The sequence below is a fragment of the Drosophila navojoa genome, chromosome 3, assembly GCF_054131105.1.
Source record: "Drosophila navojoa isolate 15081-1374.11 chromosome 3, UAZ_NAV_1.0, whole genome shotgun sequence".
NCBI lineage: Eukaryota > Metazoa > Arthropoda > Insecta > Diptera > Drosophilidae > Drosophila > Drosophila navojoa.
This window is the reverse complement of record NC_142891.1, coordinates 19,596,606-19,617,942: the sequence shown is the minus strand read 5'-3', so window position 1 is coordinate 19,617,942 and position 21,337 is coordinate 19,596,606. Positions and strand designations below refer to the sequence as shown.

Genomic DNA, 21,337 nt, shown 5'->3' with positions numbered 1-21,337 from the left:
GCGTTCTTTAAAACCGTTACAGGGCACACAGCTCCCCCTCCCCGACTTAAAAACACACGCACTCGTATCGGCGCGCCGCTCGCAGCGTTGCCTGTGGCGGAAAAAAAGGCACGAAATTCGATAATGTTGCCACAAGTACAACAGCAAGAGAAACAAGTAAGATTGTAGGCTGAAATGATGTGGCTGACTAGCGAATACCCTGTACTGAGAGAGCAATGAAACGTCGCGAGGTGTCGGTATACGTGAGATGTACCTGAGTTATACATATAAGGGCTCAATTAATTTTAATGGAGTTGACTCTCTCATCAAACAACTATATATCTTTATTAGAGTTTATCGATTTAAAATATATAAATCGATATATTAAAAGTGCCTCGATCGGTTTTTTTGTTGCCTTAGGCATAGATATACCCTGTATATCTCTTTTCAAGTTGATGTTTGGCAACAACATGGCCAGCAGCTTCCTTTTGGCAGCCTCCGGCAAACTAATAATAAAAAAAAAAAAAATTACATTGGGCTCAACTTCGACGCTCGTCGAACGCCCTGCAAAGCTCATAAAATGCAAGCCATTGACTTTTTGAAATCGCTTCAAGCATCATTTCGATTGCGCGACCCAGCGTGGCAGCCCGTCCCCTGTTCTCAACTAGTGCCCATCCCCACTGCTATCCAGGCGTAGGAGGCCTGCGGCAGCGGCTATCAGCGCGTTATGCTGGCCCTTTTTTTGTTGGCCTTTTGACTGTGTGGACTGTTGGCGCGTTGTTTGGCCATTTAAATTCGTTACGTTTCGATTGCCGTGAATATGCAGTGAACTTTATGAAATTTATAGTTTAATCTGATAGATAGGAAATTGCTTTGTTTTCCACGCACCCGAATTGCCAAAAATGGAAAAATATGAATAAAGCGCTGAGGGGATGGCCGAGGGGAGCTCGCAGTCAACTGGCCAGCTGGATGAGGAGAATGGAGCATGAGCCATGAGGCACTTTAAAGATATCGAGTGAGTCGACAACAAAAGATAAACTTCTCAATTTATGCGAGTGGTTAAATTTATAATGCAACTCTACTGAATGCGAATCAGAAATACTCTGACGCAAAGGAAAAGCTAGCTAGATAATCACTTTAGTTTTCTGATTATTCTCTTTGTCATAAATGCTACGCAAAGAAAATTAATAAAGCTTAAATATAGAAAAGATAAGCCAAGCTCTTGGTCTACTCTCAAGCACAAAGATTCGCAGAGGATGATTTATTTGCTTTGAGAAAACGTTATTAATTATATTACGATGAACATGAAATATAATCTTGGCATAAGCTAGACTTTAGAAGTACTTATTCAAGAGAAAACTATTAAACATGTACCCAACTGTAGAAAAGTCGCCCAAGGCTAAAATTGGAAGGCTTGTTAGCTATTATTATCGTAATGATGGATTCATTAGAGGCCAACTCGATTATATTTTATGGACTTGCCAAAGGCAATTGAGTTTTACAACTTAAGTTTTCGGCTTATTTATTGAGAGAATTAGGTAGCACAGTAAAAGTTACAGCTCTTGTTGCACATACTCGACTTTTAAATACCCTATATCTATTTATAAGGATTAATTCACTTCTTTGTTGCAATATACCTCTTATAAATCTGTGTTACATCCAGCCTTTCAGAGTGCATATGCCCCGCCTCACACTCACAGTTGCATGTCATATAAATAAAGATATCCCGAGCACTTAACCTAAAAACTGTATATGCAGACGAACGGGCACTTGGCTTGGCAGCTCCTTTGTCCTTGGACACATGTGAGCTTTCCAGGCAATTGCCTAATTAAATTTTATAACAAATATCGTAAAACGAAATTTCAATAAACATGCGAGTCGAGGCATAAAATAAATGACGCTCTCATCCAAGCTGTCCGACCCGAGCACAGACTCAGCCAGAGACCCACAGCTTCAGTCTCAGTCCCAGCCATCGAGGAAGGCAGCAACAATGGAAACAGTCGAGCCGCATTTTCCACTTGATATGGCCGCAAGATTTGCATCTCGCAGCGAGCGGCCTTAACGGGCCATGGGACGGCCAAGTTAATAACATGGCCAAAATGTTCTGGCCCGGATGGAAAGAAGGGAGAGCATTAAAATCATGCGGTTCATTGAACGACCGCTTGACCACAATCTGAGCGCGCCGCTTCGCTTTCAATATCAAAAGTAGAAGTCGCAGAGGGAGAGGTGGCAACAGCGCATGGCTGCCACATGCCACCATCAAGAGGCAGCCGCCGTCCTTGTTGATTCAACACTGGCCGCTGCTGATGGGCCGGACAGTTTGACAAGTGGCTGGAATGTTTGGCCAGGTCGATGCTGCTCACGGCTCGCTCCTTCGTTGAGGCTTCGTCCTTGTGCACATGCAGCACCAGAAATAGCAGCACCTCAACTACACCCGCCATCAGCTGGAAATATATATGTCAATGATGCTGCCAGCCTGAGCCGGAGCCAAGCGCTGTTTGTTCTTATCCTTTGGCACTCATATAAAGTTTGTTTGCGGATTTGTGCAGCGCAATATGTCATTGCCTGAACCACTGCAAAGGCGGAAGGCGCAAGGCGGTGGGGGCGGAGGAGGGCGGATGGTTTGCGACGGCAGCAGCAACGAATACTCTTAATGGCAATGTACGTTCAAGTAAACACACACACACTCACAAACTCATTCAACATATTTGTGTATCAACGAGGGTTTATCAAAGAATCTTCTATAATAATAACTAAAATTTCATTGACCATCTGTGGTAAGTATATAATTAAATGAAGAATTTATTTCCAAACATCTCTTTCAAAGAATGTTTTGAGATGCTTTTGATTTATATTTAGAATATTAAGAAAATAGCTATTTCACAAATTTTGCTCATCATATATCTGGATATATGTCTAAGATGAACATAATACGTAAGATTAATATAAAAAGCTGGATCTCGATGCTATCATAAAAAAAATTCATCGAGTGTTTATTTTATTAGAAACATATATTTAGCGGAGCTCATTTTTTGATATTATAAAATAATACATATACATATATATATCAACATTCCCAACATTCTTGATTTTCCATAGAGCACTGCCGGATACTGTTGGGACTTATACACGGTTTCTATTCTGGCCGCTCTCGTTTCTCCTTTCTTCATATATACATGACAAATCCTCTGTAAGCTTAACTTTTAATTCCTATTAGCAAAACTTCTTGAGCTGCCCTCTCAAGCCCATATGCAGTTCAGTGTGCAGCGTCGGCTAACAAATCCGTTTGGCATTATAAACATTATTAAAATTTCATGTTTCCTGCTACAAGCCGCAACCCGTCGCCCACTCGGCCACCACCCGCCTGTCCCCGCATTCACCCGTATGCGAGTCAGCGCCCACTCAAAACGCAAACGTAACGAAACATGAAACACGACGAAACAAGGCGAGGTGGGTGGGCGAGCTGAGTTCAGTTCGGCTCTGGCTCACATGGTTCAGTTTCTGGGTACTCATTTTGACCAACAGCACACACACACGCACACACACATGCATAGACTCACCCGCCTGGTGCTGCGCCCCGTGCATCCTTAAGGGTGTCTAGCCTTACTTATTTGCAGCATGCTTCATGCTTTATGGTTACTTGGTCAAGGGCCTTTCATCCTAACGCACACACGCACGCACGCACACATACACTGACATGTTTGCTTAAGTACAACACGCACATACATGTATACAGAGGGAGTGTAGAACACATAAAATGCATGAAATTTTCGCAGTAAATCGTTAAAATGGTTGATATTTAAGTAAATATGCAAAAATGCTTTGTTACCAGCATTGGCATTAGCCCCGTTCGCCCTAACAACGTATAACATCAGTCTGTCGCACCCCCGCACTTTACGTGAATTACAATTTAATGTACAAATTTAAGAATTCGCATAAAAAATGGGAAACAGGGCGAGAGCGAGAGTCGCTTTTGTCGGTAAATATTTATAAGCACAAAGCTGCTTTTATTATATGTAAGTATATATGTATATATACGGTTACATACGTATATCTATATAGAGTTACTTTATTTTTTATTTTTGTTTTTTTTTTTTTATGAGTTGTGTTTTCGTCCATCCATGGCGTCACGTCGCGTATACGTAATCAATTTTTGGCTATTAAGTTGGAAGCTTAAAATCTAGGGACCGTGCAGATTAAACGCTTCAGACCAGTTGGCTGCCCTCTGCTGTATGTGGAATCAAATTTTGTTGATCTTGTGTGAGATGAACACTGGAGTTTATGGGTGGTATGGGGTAAAATTAAAATTGTTTATGGTAAAATTAAATGTTTTATATAATCTGAGATTAACCTAATGAAGTTAATAATAATATTTGCCATTTATTTATAAAATTATTAATTATAAATCTGAAGCAAATAAAATAGCTTTTCAAATACATCTATCCTAACTAGAGATACCATAAAGATTTTCCGATAGTTCAACAAATAAAATATATCGAAAATCTAGTGCAGAGAATGAGGAAGTAAAATGTTGGCGTAATCTGAAACCTGGAGCTTATAGATATTAAATATTTGTAAGCTAGGAATACATTTTTATGGATGGAAATTGGAACATATTGTTAGCATAATTTTTCATAAGAAGAATGTAAAATATAGAAATCTAGACTAGATGCCAAATAAAACTATTGTCTCATTTCGTCTAAGTTCTTGTTTTGTTTCATTTGTATTATTTTAATTTATTGTATTTTTTTTATATATATTGTCATTGCTATTATCATTCGGCTCTGACTCTTAGCTAGTGTGTGGGTCTTGAACATATGTATGTCATATTTAGACTTGTATATTCTATATTCTATTCTATTCTACAATACTTTATGTTCCCTGCGATCCACAGTATATAGTCTTTAAAGCCTTTGCCTATTTTTTATTGCTACCCAGATTATGCAGATGCAGAAGAAAATCTCCTGCAGCCAAACTATCTGAAGTTCATCTATAGCCAAAAGTTTTAAGTTTTCGTTCGCAATTCAACTCGTGACTGCAGGCGCTTGTCTGCATTAATGCATTTACAAATCTATAAAACGCCATCAAAGGGCGTTGGATTTTTGAAATATTTGAATTTGAACTTGGACTCTTTGGCAGTGCACGGGCAGAGCAATTTATGCCTTATACTTGAGGCATCTGGGTAAAAAGGTGCTTGGGGGCCATTGTTACGGCAAGTTCCTGGATACAAAAGCTTTGCAATTTTCTTGGCAGCTCAAAGTTCAGTTGTGGAACACGAACTCCTTTGCTAACTAGCTTGGCAAATGCCAACCCTTAACCTTAAACCGTTAGCTACCCTTCTGCTTCTGCTGCGTATCATTCTGCTTCTGCTTCTGCTTCGGCTTCTTCTTCTTCTTCTAGTTGGCTGCTTGGCTAACCCAACGCACTTAACACTTGCGCCTGAGTTTAGCGCAACTTTTGCGCAAGGCAAAGGCAGAAAAACTATTTCATGTTTTTTTTTATTTCCATTTTCCGTTTTTTGTTGTTTTACCTATGTAGAATCGTACTGCTTGGTGGGTGTTACAGAAATCTGCTTCAGTGCGTCACGTAGGCGTTTCAAAGTTTTTCATTTTTTTTTTTTTACGCTCTTTTCCATTTTTATTTTTTGCAAAATTTACGATTTAACGTGAAAGTAGAACAAAACAAGAAGCCTTATAGAGAGACAGGCGACTGACGCCTAGGTGGGCCATGTACTACTTAAAAGAATGGCAAAACTTGGAACTTTGAAAACACGAGACCGAAAATCCCGTTAAGTAAGTGAACCAGGTGGATGCGAATTCCGGACTGGATTCTGGCCGGGGCTGAGCGGCACGTACTTTGGATTTCGTTGCGTCTCTCCGTCTTTATTGCACTTAAGATTTGCTCATCAGCAGGTGTCCCGTCTGGCCCCAACTGTGTGCAAGATGTACGATTGAATTTTTAGTCTGTGGAAGAGCCTAGGACTACCCGCACCACCCGTAACACCCACACCACCCCAAGCACCCCAGCCACCCTCCCAGCAGCAGCGCCAACGGCTTTTGCAATTTTTATGTGCAATTTTAGCTGTTTTTGTTCTCGGAACACGAGCCGTCGACTGATGCTAGTCGCATGTCTACTGTCGCCTGTCGCTCGTTAAGGACAGGGCGTTATCCTTGCTTTGATTTAGTGTGCACCGTGCACCACCTGCCCAACCGCTGTCTCCGCCACTGCCGGCTGCGTCAACCGCTGTCGCAAATACAATTTAAATTTTTAAGCGGCATCTACTTTGGGCCACAGCCAGATACCAGCCACTGGAATTCGTGTCACGCATCAGCTCAGCCATCGACGGGTGGCAGCGTCATCAGCAGGTTGTCCCGCGCCGCTCATATGACTTGGTCTACTCATTGCTCGCCTCAAGCCCGTGTCCCACTTACACTCCTCTTATTTTTTTCTCTTTTTTTTTTTTTTTTGTCATAGTCCACGTTGAATGTTGCAATTTCAACCCGTTGATGGATTTGATGCGCGTCTCGCTTCGCTTTTTTTTCCATTTTGGCAAAATCAACGCCGAATCAGTGCCACCAACAGGCGAGTGGTTGGTGGTTGGGGTAAACTCAAATTGATGACAGCAGCAGCGGTGCTGGCAGGGGGAGTGGCGGCGGTAATGCTTGTCACTGATACTCACAAATGTGCTGTCGCCCCGTCCCCTGCCCACTCTCCTCATTTTTTCCACGCCCAGTTAGCATGTCGCACGCACTCAAATGACGCTAAATTCTGTTGATTAGATGCCCGGCTCCGCTCGCTCCACGCTCCACGCTCCTGTGGTTAGCCGGGGAACCTGAGGCGGAGGGACTCGCGTTGTAACTGCGGCGTGTTTGCCTTTGAGTGTACTTTTACAGACGCGATACGCTTTGTTTTCCCTCTACCCCTTGCAGAGCCTAAAGCTGCAAGCTGAATGTGTCACAAAACGATTCAGCGACGGCCCCTAATGAGAGCCCGACTATTTATTAGCAGCAATCAGAGAAACAAAGTGATATCAGAGTAGTTTGTGAAAGCTGCCATTGCTCCAGGGACTCGTACAGTCCATAAAGGAGATTGTAATGCAAAAAGTTTAGTCTCATAGAAATTTACGGAATTCGTTTTTTGTGGCTTAGGGCATCTGCTAGTCGAGCACTCTTGATATACATACATACCTAACTAGATTTTGGGACTGGTCTCTAGTCAACATTTTGCGTGGAGGCCTAATTGACAAATCTGCTCTAAGCGAACAAACGCGCACTAGGCAAAGGCAGCACCCAGTGCAAATATCAATACAGCGGCACACACGCACACACACACACATCCATATCCATCCACACCCACAGTGTGCTGTGGCAAGCGTTAAAAGTGCGCCAGACTGTATGTGATATAAATTAACACAAGTATTTTACCTATGCCACAGACACACACACACACATGCACACACACACACAGACAAGCAGGCAACATGGCTATGCAAAATACATGCTAACAACCACTTAGCTCTCACACACAGACAACCACAGCTGTGCACCCGAAAAACTCCAGCCCCCCTCCCGAATACGCTGGCTGATGAGCAACTATTTAAGAAATTACGAGCTGTTGCCCCACAAAGGCGGGGAGGCGGGCATTTTATTTGCAACAATTTGAGGCAAGCGGAAATGCATGCGGGTGCGTTAAAAGTTGCCGAAACGTCGATTTGTGCTGGCTCCAAAAACTTTGCCAGCGCGACAGCCTGTGTAAATACACAAGTGAGGAGTGAGAGGGGGCAGACGGTTGAAAGGCAAAGCCGAATATAGTACGGCAAATAATATGCACCCTCAGGTTGCCAATCAAAGTTTCCCGTTAATGATAGTAGGGTGGTGCACTACCAAAGCCTCTCCAGCTCGCGGGACTCTCTCAACTTTATTTCTTTTGCGCAACTTGCGCTCAGCTCCGAGCCGAACTCTTTCACCAGCCGTATTAATTCCCGTGCTCATCTTTTGAACAAACAAAATGACTTCTGTGGCGGCTTTTTCGACTTAATGATGTGGTCGGGCCTGCACGTGAGCTCAACGCCAACTTTAGCCAATTCTGGAAAGTGGCAAAGCGAAAATTTTTGAGTGGGTGCGGGAAAGGGCAAAGACAATATATTATATATTAGCTTTCGGGGTTGGGCTTTGAGCTCCTCTGAAATTAAATGTTGTGCAAAGAAATATACAGTCTTTGGCACAACTTTTATGTGTTGAGAAATTATATTGCAATTCAAATATAAGGAGTTACGAGAAGAAGCAATTTATATGTATACAAAACAAATACAAATTAAAAAAAAAAAAATCTAAAAATGTGATTGAAAAGGTTTATGGATAAAAATATATCATCAAATTTTAACTAATATGACAAAACTATTTCTCATTGTGCTGTGATGTCTATAAAATATGCGTAGAAATTTTTACAAGTATAGATTTATAAATATACATATATACTAAATATTATGACTACATAGGTAATTTATTTTACTTTGATATAATTATTTTTCTAAAATTCATCAAATTAATGTTATTTATATGATAGAGACAAAATAATAAGCTTAACTGGAATCTGAGCTAAGTTAATCGGCTGCTATGAGGTATTTGATTGAGCTTGTGATGCTTTCATTTTAAATGTATAAACTCTATTTAACGTTTAAAGTCTTTTAATTTGCACTAGCGATATTTTCTATGCTGATGTAATTCAGCTTTTTCCCTGCAGCTATTATCAAGTATATGCCCTTTAGTTCTATATACTAAAAGTATAGACCATCTTCTTGCTTGAACCATTTCCTGAAACTTAAACATTCAATCATTATATACAACAATTTTATAACTTTACATTAATTCAACTTTTACTGTGCCTCATATTCTCGATTTTACTTATTCTTCCCCCCCAGAATTTCCCCTAATAACTCTTCTCATATCCTCAGCTCGCCCACACAAGCTATGCAGCATAAAAATCTTCAGCGATCGACAGCTTAAAGCTGTTGAAGGAAATTCCTCAGACTTCACAAAACACAATCACTGCACGGGCATATAAGGAAGGCAGATGTAGAGCTACAAAATGGCAAAAAGCCGAATACCAGAGTCGGCATTAATGAATGCAAGCTACGAGGTGCTGGTTGCAACTTAAATTGCTGCCGCTTCCGGCGGCTTTAAATACCATTTTGTCACGCATGGAAGGGTGCTGTGTGCCGGCGTGCAGCTATTTTGGGATGTTGGCTGGATTGTCTTTAAGAGGGTTGCCGCCGCACACATTGTCTTAGTTGGCCAATCGTGGCAGGGGGGACGCTTAGTCCCGCTCCCGCTCAATATGTCTGGCTGAACTGAGTCAGCAATTTGATTGCCAACTGCCGCACGCTAAAGAGAGGAAGCAACTTTTCTTTTTGCCCTCTGCTGTTTACTTCCGTTCCCCCCAACCAACACACACACACACACACACACTCTCGCACACATGAACAAACTTAAACTTTAGCTTCATTTCGCGCTGTTGTGATGGGGGCTGAGTTCATCCTTAGCGCATTCCAGCGACTGCCGGCGACTACACAAAATAAAACACTTGGGCGCTAAGGTTAAATTCCTTGACGCGGCTGGCTGTTGCTTGGCAGGTAGCAGCTAAAAAGTGGGCGTGTCCGACACCTCTTTCGGTCTCGGCTGCCCCAGTTGCGCCCTCTTTTTAGAAATTAAAACTAAAACGTTGCAACATTTTCGCGCTATGTTTTCACTTTGTAGCACAGTCGCGTTGCTCGCCCCGCCTCCTGCAGCACCGCACCAGCCACAGAGCCTTTGGGGGCTTGTCAATTATTGAAGCACCAGGTGGAAAATGCCCCACCTGCCTGCGATGTCGTGTCGTCATCATGGCTGCAAAAGGTGTGCTTTTAATTGTAGTCGTCGCTCGTTGGCCCTGGCATCGTCTCGATATTTAGCACAAAATGCCTCAGATCCAGAGACCCGGCAGCAAGGCGCGGCTTCTGGCACAAATAGTTGTTATATTTCACGTTGCTGTTGTTGTTGTTGTTGTTGTTGCTGCTTGTTTGACTGCTTGTTTTGCAATAATTTAGAAACTTTCGCTGAATGTGTGCTTTTGCTTTTGTGGCGTGAAGCAGGAGCCAAGAGCTGGCTGAAGCATTGCACGTCGCGTGTGCAGTTTACAGTTGGCGACAAAAGTTTATGCTCAATAACATAATGCTGGCCACGAGAATGATGGCTAACGTGTTGTCTGAACAACTTCACGAGCCAAACACCTTTCACATGTACGTCACCTTTTTAGAGATTTCAAATGGAGATATGAGCTAAGAGAGCAAAAGCTCAAGCACTTATGTCTGATATGGCTGCTTTAAGTTGAACAGAATTCATAGATATGTATATATAAAGTAGTACTTCAGCTTACACAATTTTTCTTCTATTATATTCACCTATCTTTATCTGTCTGCCTGCAATTATACGAGTAGCTCATTTATTTCTCAGCATTTCCCTGACATTACACGCATATTTCGCTCAGGTCTTATCGCTTGCCTTTCATATGAAATTACATCGCCTTTACAACAACTTCGACTGTGCTAGGCATCTACTTGCAGTGCTCAGTGTTAGCGCTCATCCAGCTTTTCGCATTTGTCGCTCGCTCCGCGTTGCAGCTCGCCATTCAGAGCCTTTGCCTTTGAGATTTGCGTGTTTCGCTTAATGAAGAAGACAAATAATCGCGCAATTAAAGCCTTTTAGCTTTAAGCGCGAGTAAATAATTGCTGTGAGTGCAAAATGAAGCACGTACACACACACACACACACACATACACCGTATACATTCGCATTTACCCAGCAATGGCTGCACTAACAAATGGTAAATGTATTCAAACAACAAATCTTAATGGCACGCTAGAATGAATAGTAAACGAGCTCAGGGCGCTTAAGCGCACTGACGAGCGGGGTGTGCGGGGTGCGGGGGTGTGGCAGCCAGCTAAGGTGCTAGAAGGGTAAACGTTTGGTGGGGTGACGGCAGGTGCCACGAATGATAGCAAGAAACTGACGATTGTTGGCTGCCTGCCTAGGCACGACCCATGTTGGGTGACTAGACAGTCCACGAGTCGGGGCTAAGGATGAGCCGCCTCTCTTCCCACATAGACCTTTTCGCTCGCTCTCTCTCTCTCTCCCTCTCTCTCTTACACACACACACTGTTGACTTGACTTGGCTTCCGTGCAAAAATTCTTAATTGCACCTGTGTACGCTGTTTTCCGCTGACGCTGCCTCGCCTGGAATATCTGGATAGCGACTCGGCGCCTCAGCTTGATGGTTTAGATTAACTGCCTGACAAGTAAACCCATCCCACACACACACACCCACACTATTGCACTTTGCTACTGCTTCCGGGCGACTGTCAGTTGAATGTAGCAATCCAGCGTAGAATGAGGCGCGCCTCGACTTGTAATTTTTTCACGGCTTATCCCTCACCCCAACCCCAACAGCCGGAGCGCCGTCAGGAGAGCCCTTGACTCACGTGCTCAGCACTCGTAATTATTTTTCTTATTGTTCGAATTAAATGCTCAAGGATTTATGTGATTTTCCTATGGCGCCCAGCGCCAGCTAAGATTTGTGCCAAAAGCATTACGGAAAACACAAACAAAAATATAAAACAACTGCGAAAAGAAAAGTTATTAATTGGCGATGCATGAGCCGGGTGGGAGAGAGAGAGAGAAAGAGAGAGAGAGAGAGAGAGAGAGAAAGAGAGAGAGAGAGAGAGAAGAGAGAGAGAGGAAGAGCGAGAGAGACCTGGAGAGAGTTTTGAGAAAACTCTTTGCGGTTTTTGCATTTCATTTCTTTTTTTTTGCATTGACACTTGGCATAATTATTGCATTCGGAAATTGAATTCTGCAACGGAAATTGATTTGATAACCAAACTGAGATGACAACGAAAATTTATTTTGTTCCATTTATCACTTGAAGTGTCAGCGCGAGCTCAAAACCTATTTCTGCACAAATTCGCCACGTTACGAAGAAGCATACGTATATAAGTTTAAGTAAACACTTCAGGTGCATTTCTCACATACAACTTCAAGTCCTCATACACATCACAGTTTATGTCTCAGTATGGTCTCACGTCGAATTGACTGGAACGAACTAAACGTGATTGCCTAATGGAGCTAAATTCATTTAACTATTTTTATACCATTTGCCAGTTCGCATAAAGCACTTTCCCAACTTGGATAGTTGTCTCGCTAGAGTGCAGTTCAGCACTTGGAGCTGAAACTTTTCAACTAGAATTCTTAAGCAATTTTGCTATATGGCAGCATAAGTGCGAGCGCACATTATTTACAAACTTTGTTGATGACCTTTTTGTGTGCGGGCCGTGTTAAATTCAAATTTATTTGTAGCTACTGAAATTGATAACATAACTTTCTTCAGGTTTCCGCATCGTTAGCTCGTTATGCAGCGGAAAGTTTTATATTTCAGCAAAATTTTACAATTTCCCAATGCTACCATACTCGAGTCGGAGAGACATAGTCTACTGCCGACGTACCTCGCACGTCTTCTCTACGCCGGTCGCGGCGAAAATTGTGCCGAAAATTGTCATTCGAAAGGCGGTGCTGAGGCGTTTGGTTAGCTCTTCGGGTGATGCTGCTGCTGCTGCTGGTGCTGTCTGTGCCCTGCTCCAGTGCCAAGTCATAAATTACAAAGCGAGTCATTGGAAAAGAAGCCGCCGACGCAGCCAACACCAGAACGTAACAGCGCCTCCGTATCCGCGTCCACTGCTGAAGTTTCAGCCACTTTTTGGCTACTGAAAATTGTTAAATTTATGCATTTGATTATTTGATTTGTTAGTTGCTGCTGATGTAATTTATTTGCCCAGCGTTTCTCGGCATTAAAGCAACGCGACAATTGACTTTGCTTAAAGTTGGCCTGACCCCCAACCAGTGTGAAGCACTTTGCCAGAAAGTCATATAAATGTTTATTAGACTAAACAAAAATGTGTGTGGGTTCCCCATTTTGCCCCGCTCCTGCGCCCTTGCCGACTACACAACACACACTTAGCAGCGCAGAATCACCCACTTATACACTCCATTTGAAAATATTACAATGCTGTCTCTTTACATATTCAATGCTTTTAGCCTCCCTCGCCAGAGCTGGGATATGAATTCACTTTTGGGCAGCTGCTGCTCAAAGCCCGAAAAGGTACAACGCCAGCAGTTTTTCTTATCAAGTGGTTGGGTTTCGGATGCTGCAACTATTCGCAACAAAGGGCCCCGTTGATGAGATACTGGAGGAAAGTGGCTTCAAACGAGCGACAGAGCGCCAAATTCCGCTAACAATCACTGTTAAGTGCCATAAAGATATCCTGTACTCACCTATGGAGTAAAAGGGCAAATTAGTTCCCTTAATGTCGAAGTTAACGTCGGAGAAGTTGTTTACGTTTTATGATAGATGGTTTTCGGCAGAAGTATAATTAAAAGTAGTTTCAATAGGTTGTCAAAATACAGATAGGGCTTCATTTGAACGAGTTCAGAAAATATATTTATATTACAGTGACGCTTTATGATTTTATTTTACATTTTATATTTTATATTTTATATATAATATTTTATATTTTATATTTTATATTTTATATTTTATATTTTATATTTTATATTTTATATTTTATATTTATATTTTATATTTTATATTTTATATTTTATATTTTATATTTTATATTTTATATTTTATATTTTATATTTTATATTTTATATTTTATATTTTATATTTTATATTTTATATTTTATATTTTATATTTTATATTTTATATTTTATATTTTATATATTATATTTTGTATTTTACATTTTATATTTTATATATATCATCCCCAAGCTACCTTTCAGAGAGCATCTAGTCCAGGGTATTTACAAAGTGCACGCATATGACATCTTAGTGCTGGCAGCATATGATTCGAATCGACACTGTGCGACCCTTTGCTATTTTTGCTGCCCCCACCGTCCCTTATTCAGACCTTGGGCAGCTCAGTTCGCTTTCATAACTCTCTCTTTCGCTATGTCGTTTCGGTCTCATTTCTTGACTGTCGCAGTAAAATTTCAATTGAACCAAAGAAGAGCAGAAAAGAGAAAGAAATGCCAAATGCCGAAGCACTCGCTTTCATTTTGCTGCCACAACTAATTCGCACACCATAACAACATGTATGTGCGCGTGTGTGTGTGTGCGAGTGTGGGTGAGTGTGTTTGTTCATAAACATGAAGTAAACAGGATAATAGCAATAAAATATAAGCGCCAGTCGCGCAGGATTCAAAACGAATTGATTGCAGACTCTGGGGTTGGGTCTGGTCTGGTTTGGTTTGGCTTGGTTTGGGTTCTCGGTTGACGATTTTGGCTTCTGGTGGGGCTGAGCTTCGACGCTTCTTGTCACAACAACATAAGTTTGACTGTTTTGGCCCCGCATTTTTATGGCCCGTTCGCGCTTTTATATCTACAACAATGGCACGAACAACAATCGTTTGCATGCTCTCCAATTGTTGTTGCTGTTGTTGACTTTTGTTTATTTGGCCTTTTTGTTATATTTTTGTGCCGCTTGACGGTGTCCCCCGTCCTCCCCCCTTCCCATCAACTATGCGAATATGACGAGGGAGACCCGAGCAGCAACTGTGACGTAATATGCCCAATAAGTATGTCCTGAAATTGGTTTACTCTGCAGCTGACTTGGCGTTTGCTTCGGTTATGAAAATTTATTAAAAATCTATGCCGGAAGCGTTATGAATTGGAATTATGTAATATTTGGCCATGGGCCCTGCAATTGAATTTAACTGTCGAAATCACTATATGAATTTCAATTCACTTTTCACAAACTAATATGAAAAGGATTGCAGATGAAAAGCCCTATTGGGCTTTTCACTGACTGCAGATGTTATTTATAGTCTCATTCATTTTTTTTACAATTTAAATTTTATTTTCACAAGACAATATGCCCATTTCATTTAAGCATTTTTCATGTAAACATTTGCAGAAGTAGCCCAAGGCCTTTGCCTTTTCCAAGTACTCGTCTGACATTTTAAGGAAATTGTAATTAATGTTTAATTAATTCATTTGGAATTTAAAATTGATGATTTTTATTAATTTGTAATTTACTTGTATATGTATGCAATTATAATTTATGGAAAAGCCGTTGGATTTCCATGTCAAAACCAGCCGCAAAATAATTTACAAATGTAAAAAATTTGCATAGAGAATAACAATTGGATTTTTGTTTAATTATTTTGGAATATTTGAGTGATGGATGATGAATGAATGCAACGCAATAAATTACAAATAAATGCAATTTTAGCAATTTATGTACAATCGCGAGTTGTTCGGCCCGCAAATGGGAAGTGTAACAAGGGCAGATGAATTATGCGCCGCAATCGAAACCACAAAATTGTAAGAGCCTCCAGCAAAGTGGGTTAGGGCTATGCCCAGTCTGCCATGTGAAGCGCCAATATTTACTTTGGCTACATTTGCAAATGGAGCATTACGAAAATAAACAAATTTTCATAAATGACAAGTACAAAGGGTGCACGAGCAGCAGCAGCAGCAGCAGCAGCAGCAGCAGCAGCAGAAGGGCGCAAGGGGCTGGAGGGGCAGACGGCAGAGCAATCGCAGATGGAACAGCACCAAAAGCCCCACAAAGGATGCCCTGCTGACAATGTGTATGTGTGTATATGTATGTGTGTGTGTGTGAGTCTCTGTGTGTGTGTTTATCTACGAAAAATTTTCAATTTGAACGACGTTTCAGGCAATGGACGAGGCGGGTCTGCAATTGGGGCATGTAAATTGTCGCAGCAGCAATCGCAACAGCAGCAGCCGCAGCAGCAGCAGCAACAACAACAGCAGCAGCCATCAGGATGAGGCAGGCAACGGCAATGAAACAGGGAAATCCTTGATAGTCGATATTATTTTTCTTACGGCGCTCCATTTGTTCCTTGGCTGCAATTTGTCAACTTTGCTCGCCGTTCGCCGTTCCCGAATCGATTTCCATTTTATTGCCAAATAATGTGTTTTTTCTGCTCCCCCCGCCCTGCCGCTACCCAGCGATTGCGTCATGTTATTTATAGAGGCGGGACGCTAAAAAGGGGTTGCGGCTGCAGCAGCAGCAGCAGTAGCGTAGAATGTAAGGTATGAATTGCATGTCAAAATGTTTTATTGGCTAACCATTTTTTATGCAATTTGATAATCAGATGCGCAATAAATCGACGCCCAAGGTGTTCGTTCGCCGGCGTCAACCTGCTGCCAACTTATCGGCCATGGAGACGACTTTGACTAATAGTGCCTAGTGGAAACTTGGGGAGCGCAACGCATTGGGGATCGCTGGGTGCGGCAGCCAAAACCAGCCACCTGGTCAAACTAATTAAGGGCCAAACAATGGGCTCAAATACATAAATCAATCAAACACAAAACAACTTGACGAGTTTCATGTCGCCCACTCGCCCAGTCCCGAGTAACAAAGGACCCCTGCAATGATTAATCGCACTGCAGGAATTGCAAATGCGTTTGAATACCTTCTCCCGCCAAGCGCCATGGCCGACAGAAATGCGAGATTCGAGCTGAGATAAGATGTTAGACAATATAGTCAATTAGGCGTGATTAGGGTTGCTTCACACTGATAATAATAACTGCGATAATTCATTTGATATACTTATAATTACAAACGTGAACATCAGCAATAGATCTGATTGTAATCAGGGTTAGTATTATAGTTTTTGCTAAGCTAAAGTGATATAGCCCTCCATTGATCAGTCACATCTGTCTGTATTATGTCTGCTAATTTGAATCTGTCTCCGTCTTAGCTTCCGCTTAGTCTTTGCAACTGTCTGGGTGGCACAAATATTTCACAAATTAAATACCTAAATGATACCGTTTGTCATGTTACCGTAATTGGATCAGCAAGGGTAAGTAAGCAGCGACCCTATTTTGCCTGCCTGCTCCCTACCCCTCACTCCTCACGTTCTCCTTTTCTCGGCGTCTTTCGGGAGCATTCACGCTAATTAGCCCGGGGCACCCAGATCCCAATCCAGATCTGACGCAGACGAAGGACAACTTGTTTTGCTTTGTTCGCTTGCAGCGCCAACATCAGCGCGAGCTGAAGTTTTTTATTTCAAAATAAATTCACGAATTGTAAATAGCTTTAGTGCGCATTATTTTGTGGATTATGCGCACGCCCTGGCACTGGCACTGGCACACGCCCACACAGAGGCGTTACGCCTCGCTCTTGTTTACTCTTTGCCATGACAAATGCCTTGACATAAATCTCAGACGGCGCACCACTAAATCCGCCGCCCACCGTCATTTAGCCCGCCGGTCAGCCAGGCAACGGCTCCGGCTCTACGGGCTGGCAAAAGTTAATCAACATTTCATTAATTAATTTCTTTAAAAATGTCTTTTGTCGCTGTCGTCCTTATTCTCTAGTCGTCGTCCGCGTCCAAGTCCTAGTCCTCGTTCTCGTCCTCGTCCTCGTTCTCATTGCCGGCAATGCTTGAGAAAAATGACTTCAGCTAGACGACTTGATAGCGGCCGAGGATTGGAGGCGACTCGGACGCGACTTGCTCGCTCTTTAGCAAATTATGTAAATTGGTTAAAAGCTTTTCCGGTTTTGAATTAGCAGCATCATCAGCAGCATTACGAGATATTATTCCTCACAACTTTTCTGAGTTATTTTGTGCAATTTAGTTTTGCCATTTAACCGAGGTCCTATTACGTGGGCAGACGCCTTAGCATTGAATGGATTGAAGACGATATTAGTGTATATTGATTTATATTTTAATTATTATTGCTTCTTAAATTATTATAAAATAAAAATATATTAATAAAAGTATTCAAAATATGATATATTTGTATTCAATTATATTTCTGCTATTATTGTATTTTTATTAATATTAGTTGTGATTTAAAATATATTTTTAAAATTTTTAATATGTCGGAGATGATAGTATTATTCGAATAGAATATCTTATCGATATATCGGTTCATGTTAACACCAATATCGAGTGTGGTCTGACGAGGCTGTCAGTTGGTTGTCATCGAACGAGTGAAAAATCGGAGTTGATTGGCAAGAGGAAGAAGGGCAACTGTGCAGGAATGCGCTGCACTCCACAAATATATCTAATCTGCATAAATATCTAACATATATATATATATATTTATAAAATATATATAATATAATAATAATAAATAATAAATAAATAATATAATTTAATATATATATAACATAAGTATTTATAAAAATATGTTTAAGTCACATGAATATGAATTTGAGAAACACATCTTAAATAAAGTTTGCCCATAAGAAAGACCTAGAGCTAAGCAGTAGGGAAATAGCAACTACCTAGTCTAGTAATTCACAATTGCAGAAAATCTGCTCATAACAACCTATTCAATTGGAGACAATAGTAAGCTCAGTCTGAAGTATGGTAACATGATATATGATTCGCAAGGCAATTAGCCTTGAGGCGGCGCCTAATATTGTGATTTATGAAATATCATGGCTGTGGCATGGCTCAGTCACCTGAACTGAGCTGGTTGCCATAGCCTTGGCAGACCCCCCTGGCACCTACTAATTGGGTTTTGTGTTTTGCCATTGCGAACACAAATCGATATAATGAAAACTTGTGCTCAAACGAAGCATTTGAGTGCTTGAGCCAATTAGGAATGCGGCGTGGAAATGCAGTGAGATTTCATTAAATTTCATTAGAGAATGTGATTAGGAAAAGATGGAAGGAGCAAGAGAGAGAGAGAGGCAAACGAGAAAAGGCCTCTGGGCAATTGATGTCTGGACATTGGTGCAGAGTGAGCGAGCGAGAGAGGGAGAGGGAGTGGACAGACTTGACGACACTGAAAGTGCATTTAATTAAGCACGCAAAGCTGCAAAGGCTGTTCAGCTGACAGGCGGTGGGCGAGAGACGGGAGGCGTGGGGCGTGGGGTCAACAAGAAATGAATCAAAACAATTGTAAATACTGAAACACAAAAGCAATTAGTGACACACAAAGCGGAAGTGCAAAAAGTGAAGCTGTTGAAAATAACTCGACAGAACAAAAAAAAAAAGTATAAAAATAAATAGAAAAGGAAAGAGAGAAAAACAGGCAATCACTGCAGAAGAGGCGGGGCATCGGGGGCCGTTGTCTATGTGCAATTGGGGCAATGGGGGCAATGAGTGCACAAGGCGCCAAAATAAACAAGGCGCAGTGTTTGTTATGCTGCAGCGTGCCGGGTGCGAGCGGGACGGATAGAGAGACGGCGGAACGTCGGCACGTTGGCGGAACAGAGAGCCAGCCGAGAGTCGTGGCAACTGGCGCAACTGAAAAGTGGCCAATGTAAATCTAATTAAAAGCAAAACAAAAGCCACTCTCAACATGCCACTCAAATTATAATGCACACACAGGCCGAGCCCGAGCATGGGCGAGGGGCGTCTGACAGAATTGTAGGCGCGGCAGACAGTGGTACAGTTAGAAATGTTTTTATTCAAAGAATTCATGAAACGCAACTGGAGATTGTTTACTCCCAGCTCACATCAACAGAGCTCAGTAACGGGTGTCCTCAGAATCCAGGTGATCCAATCGTAGAAATAGCTGCTCCTTGATCCAAAGCTTGTTGTGGGGCAAGTACGTGTTGGAGCCCTCTTGCATGACCACGCACGAGATGTCCACCAGGATGTCTAGAAAGTTGAACAGCTCCAGTAGGTAGTTCTTGCTGTCCACGTAAATGTTCTTGATCCGCATGAAACTCTCGAAAATGCGGCACAGCGCGTCCATGCATTCCTCAAGGCTCTGATACTCGAGGTAAGTGCGGGAAGCCCAATGATGGGTCGATTGCATCAGCACAATTATGTGTGGCATGCCGAACACTTTTTAGAAAATTAAATTACTTTCTTCAAGAAATCAAACGTCAAACAAAATATTTGCCATTCGCAAATGTCAATCGAACCTTTGCAAGTATTTTTGACAAGAGAGTCAGCGCTAACTACGAGTGAAGAAATATCTAAATGAAATTTATGAATAGTTCGAGTTATCATTTAATCTATGTACTATATTTAAGCATTGTATTACGAACGCATTCATTTAGCACGCTTGTGCCCACTGTGCAGCGCTCACAGTGAACCAGCGACAAATGCCAACACGGAAATGCATAGAATTCCATGGAGCAGGCCCTGGGAGATGTCCACATGGCGCCCCTACTCCAGCTGCCTGCGGCCCATGTGCGAGTCCGAAATGACGTTTGTCTGTGCGTCGCGGCGCGGCGCGTCGTTGGCCTCTGCCAGGAGTCGACGTGGCCAGAACTTGGCGATGGCATTCGGTGGGGCCTTTGGCACGTGAAGCGAAGTTGTCGCATCGTTTGCCAAAATCCGCATTAAATTTATGCAGTTTTGTTGTACGACAAACGTAGCTAAAATATCGCGACGGGCGCGTACTGCGAGCCGGTGCCAAGCTTTTTGGGATGGCACTGGCGATGACGGTGCTGGCAAACTTTTTGGCCAATGCCAGCGGTTCATCCGGCTCAGGTTTTAGCTCGTTTGCCACTTGGCAAGGCGCCTCAATGCGCCGCACAGCCAAGAAATCAGGCAAAGGAAAACAAACCCGCACCACAACAAACAACACATCGGGCCATGCCCACTTTTGGCTGTGATTTCGCAATTAAATAGATTTAAAAAATAGAGTGCAGCAGAGATATGAGGGCTCGCCCATGGGCTGTCTTGCAGTAGAGTTCAATGACAAATTCATGTATCCCCAGCCATATAAAGACACATTTGGAGGGACTATTTATACGCCGCCTTCTGCATGACTGCAGTACATTTGGCCAGCCCAGGGAAAGGCGTCTTTATAAAACTTATTCTTCTGCTGCTGACACTAAACATACCAAAAGTCTATTTAGTATATACTTTTTATTATATTTTTAATGGCCTCATTTCTTGGCTATTTATATATAAATGTCTTGACAATCCGCAATTTATGGCACCATTTGAGCTCACTAAGTGCACTTAATAGGCTTTTCAATTGATCGCTTTCCACAATTTATTGCTCTTAGAGAATAGAGTAAAAGTACCCGAAAAATAGAGTATGTTAATGTTGGTGCTTGGATATTTTTAGTATTTTTAAGACCTGGTTAAAATACTAAGTTACTCTAAACGCTCTATTGTATGATGCAGCTTACTTAGCTCTACCTCTACCTCTACCTCTACCTCTACCTCTACCTCTACCTCTACCTCTACCTCTACCTCTACCTCTACCTCTACCTCTACCTCTACCTCTACCTCTACCTCTACCTCTACCTCTACCTCTACCTCTACCTCTACCTCTACCTCTACCTCTACCTCTACCTCTACCTCTACCTCTACCT

The 21,337-nt window shown here is 42.1% G+C and overlaps 1 protein-coding gene across 1 annotated transcript; it reads right to left on the bottom strand.

The window, feature by feature from the left end:
* Positions 1–19,524: 19,524 nt before the first annotated feature.
* LOC149091815 (protein enhancer of rudimentary-like) lies at positions 19,525–19,839 on the bottom strand. The gene has a single exon (XM_089257052.1). The coding sequence runs from the start codon at positions 19,837–19,839 to the stop codon at positions 19,525–19,527; it is 315 nt and encodes a 104-aa protein (XP_089113178.1).
* Between the last annotated feature and the right edge of the window lie 1,498 nt (positions 19,840–21,337).

Excerpts from the sequence above, each read along its gene's own strand:
- LOC149091815 (XM_089257052.1), bottom strand. The coding sequence starts at position 19,839 with ATGCCACACATAATTGTGCTGATGCAATCGACCCATCATTGGGCTTCC.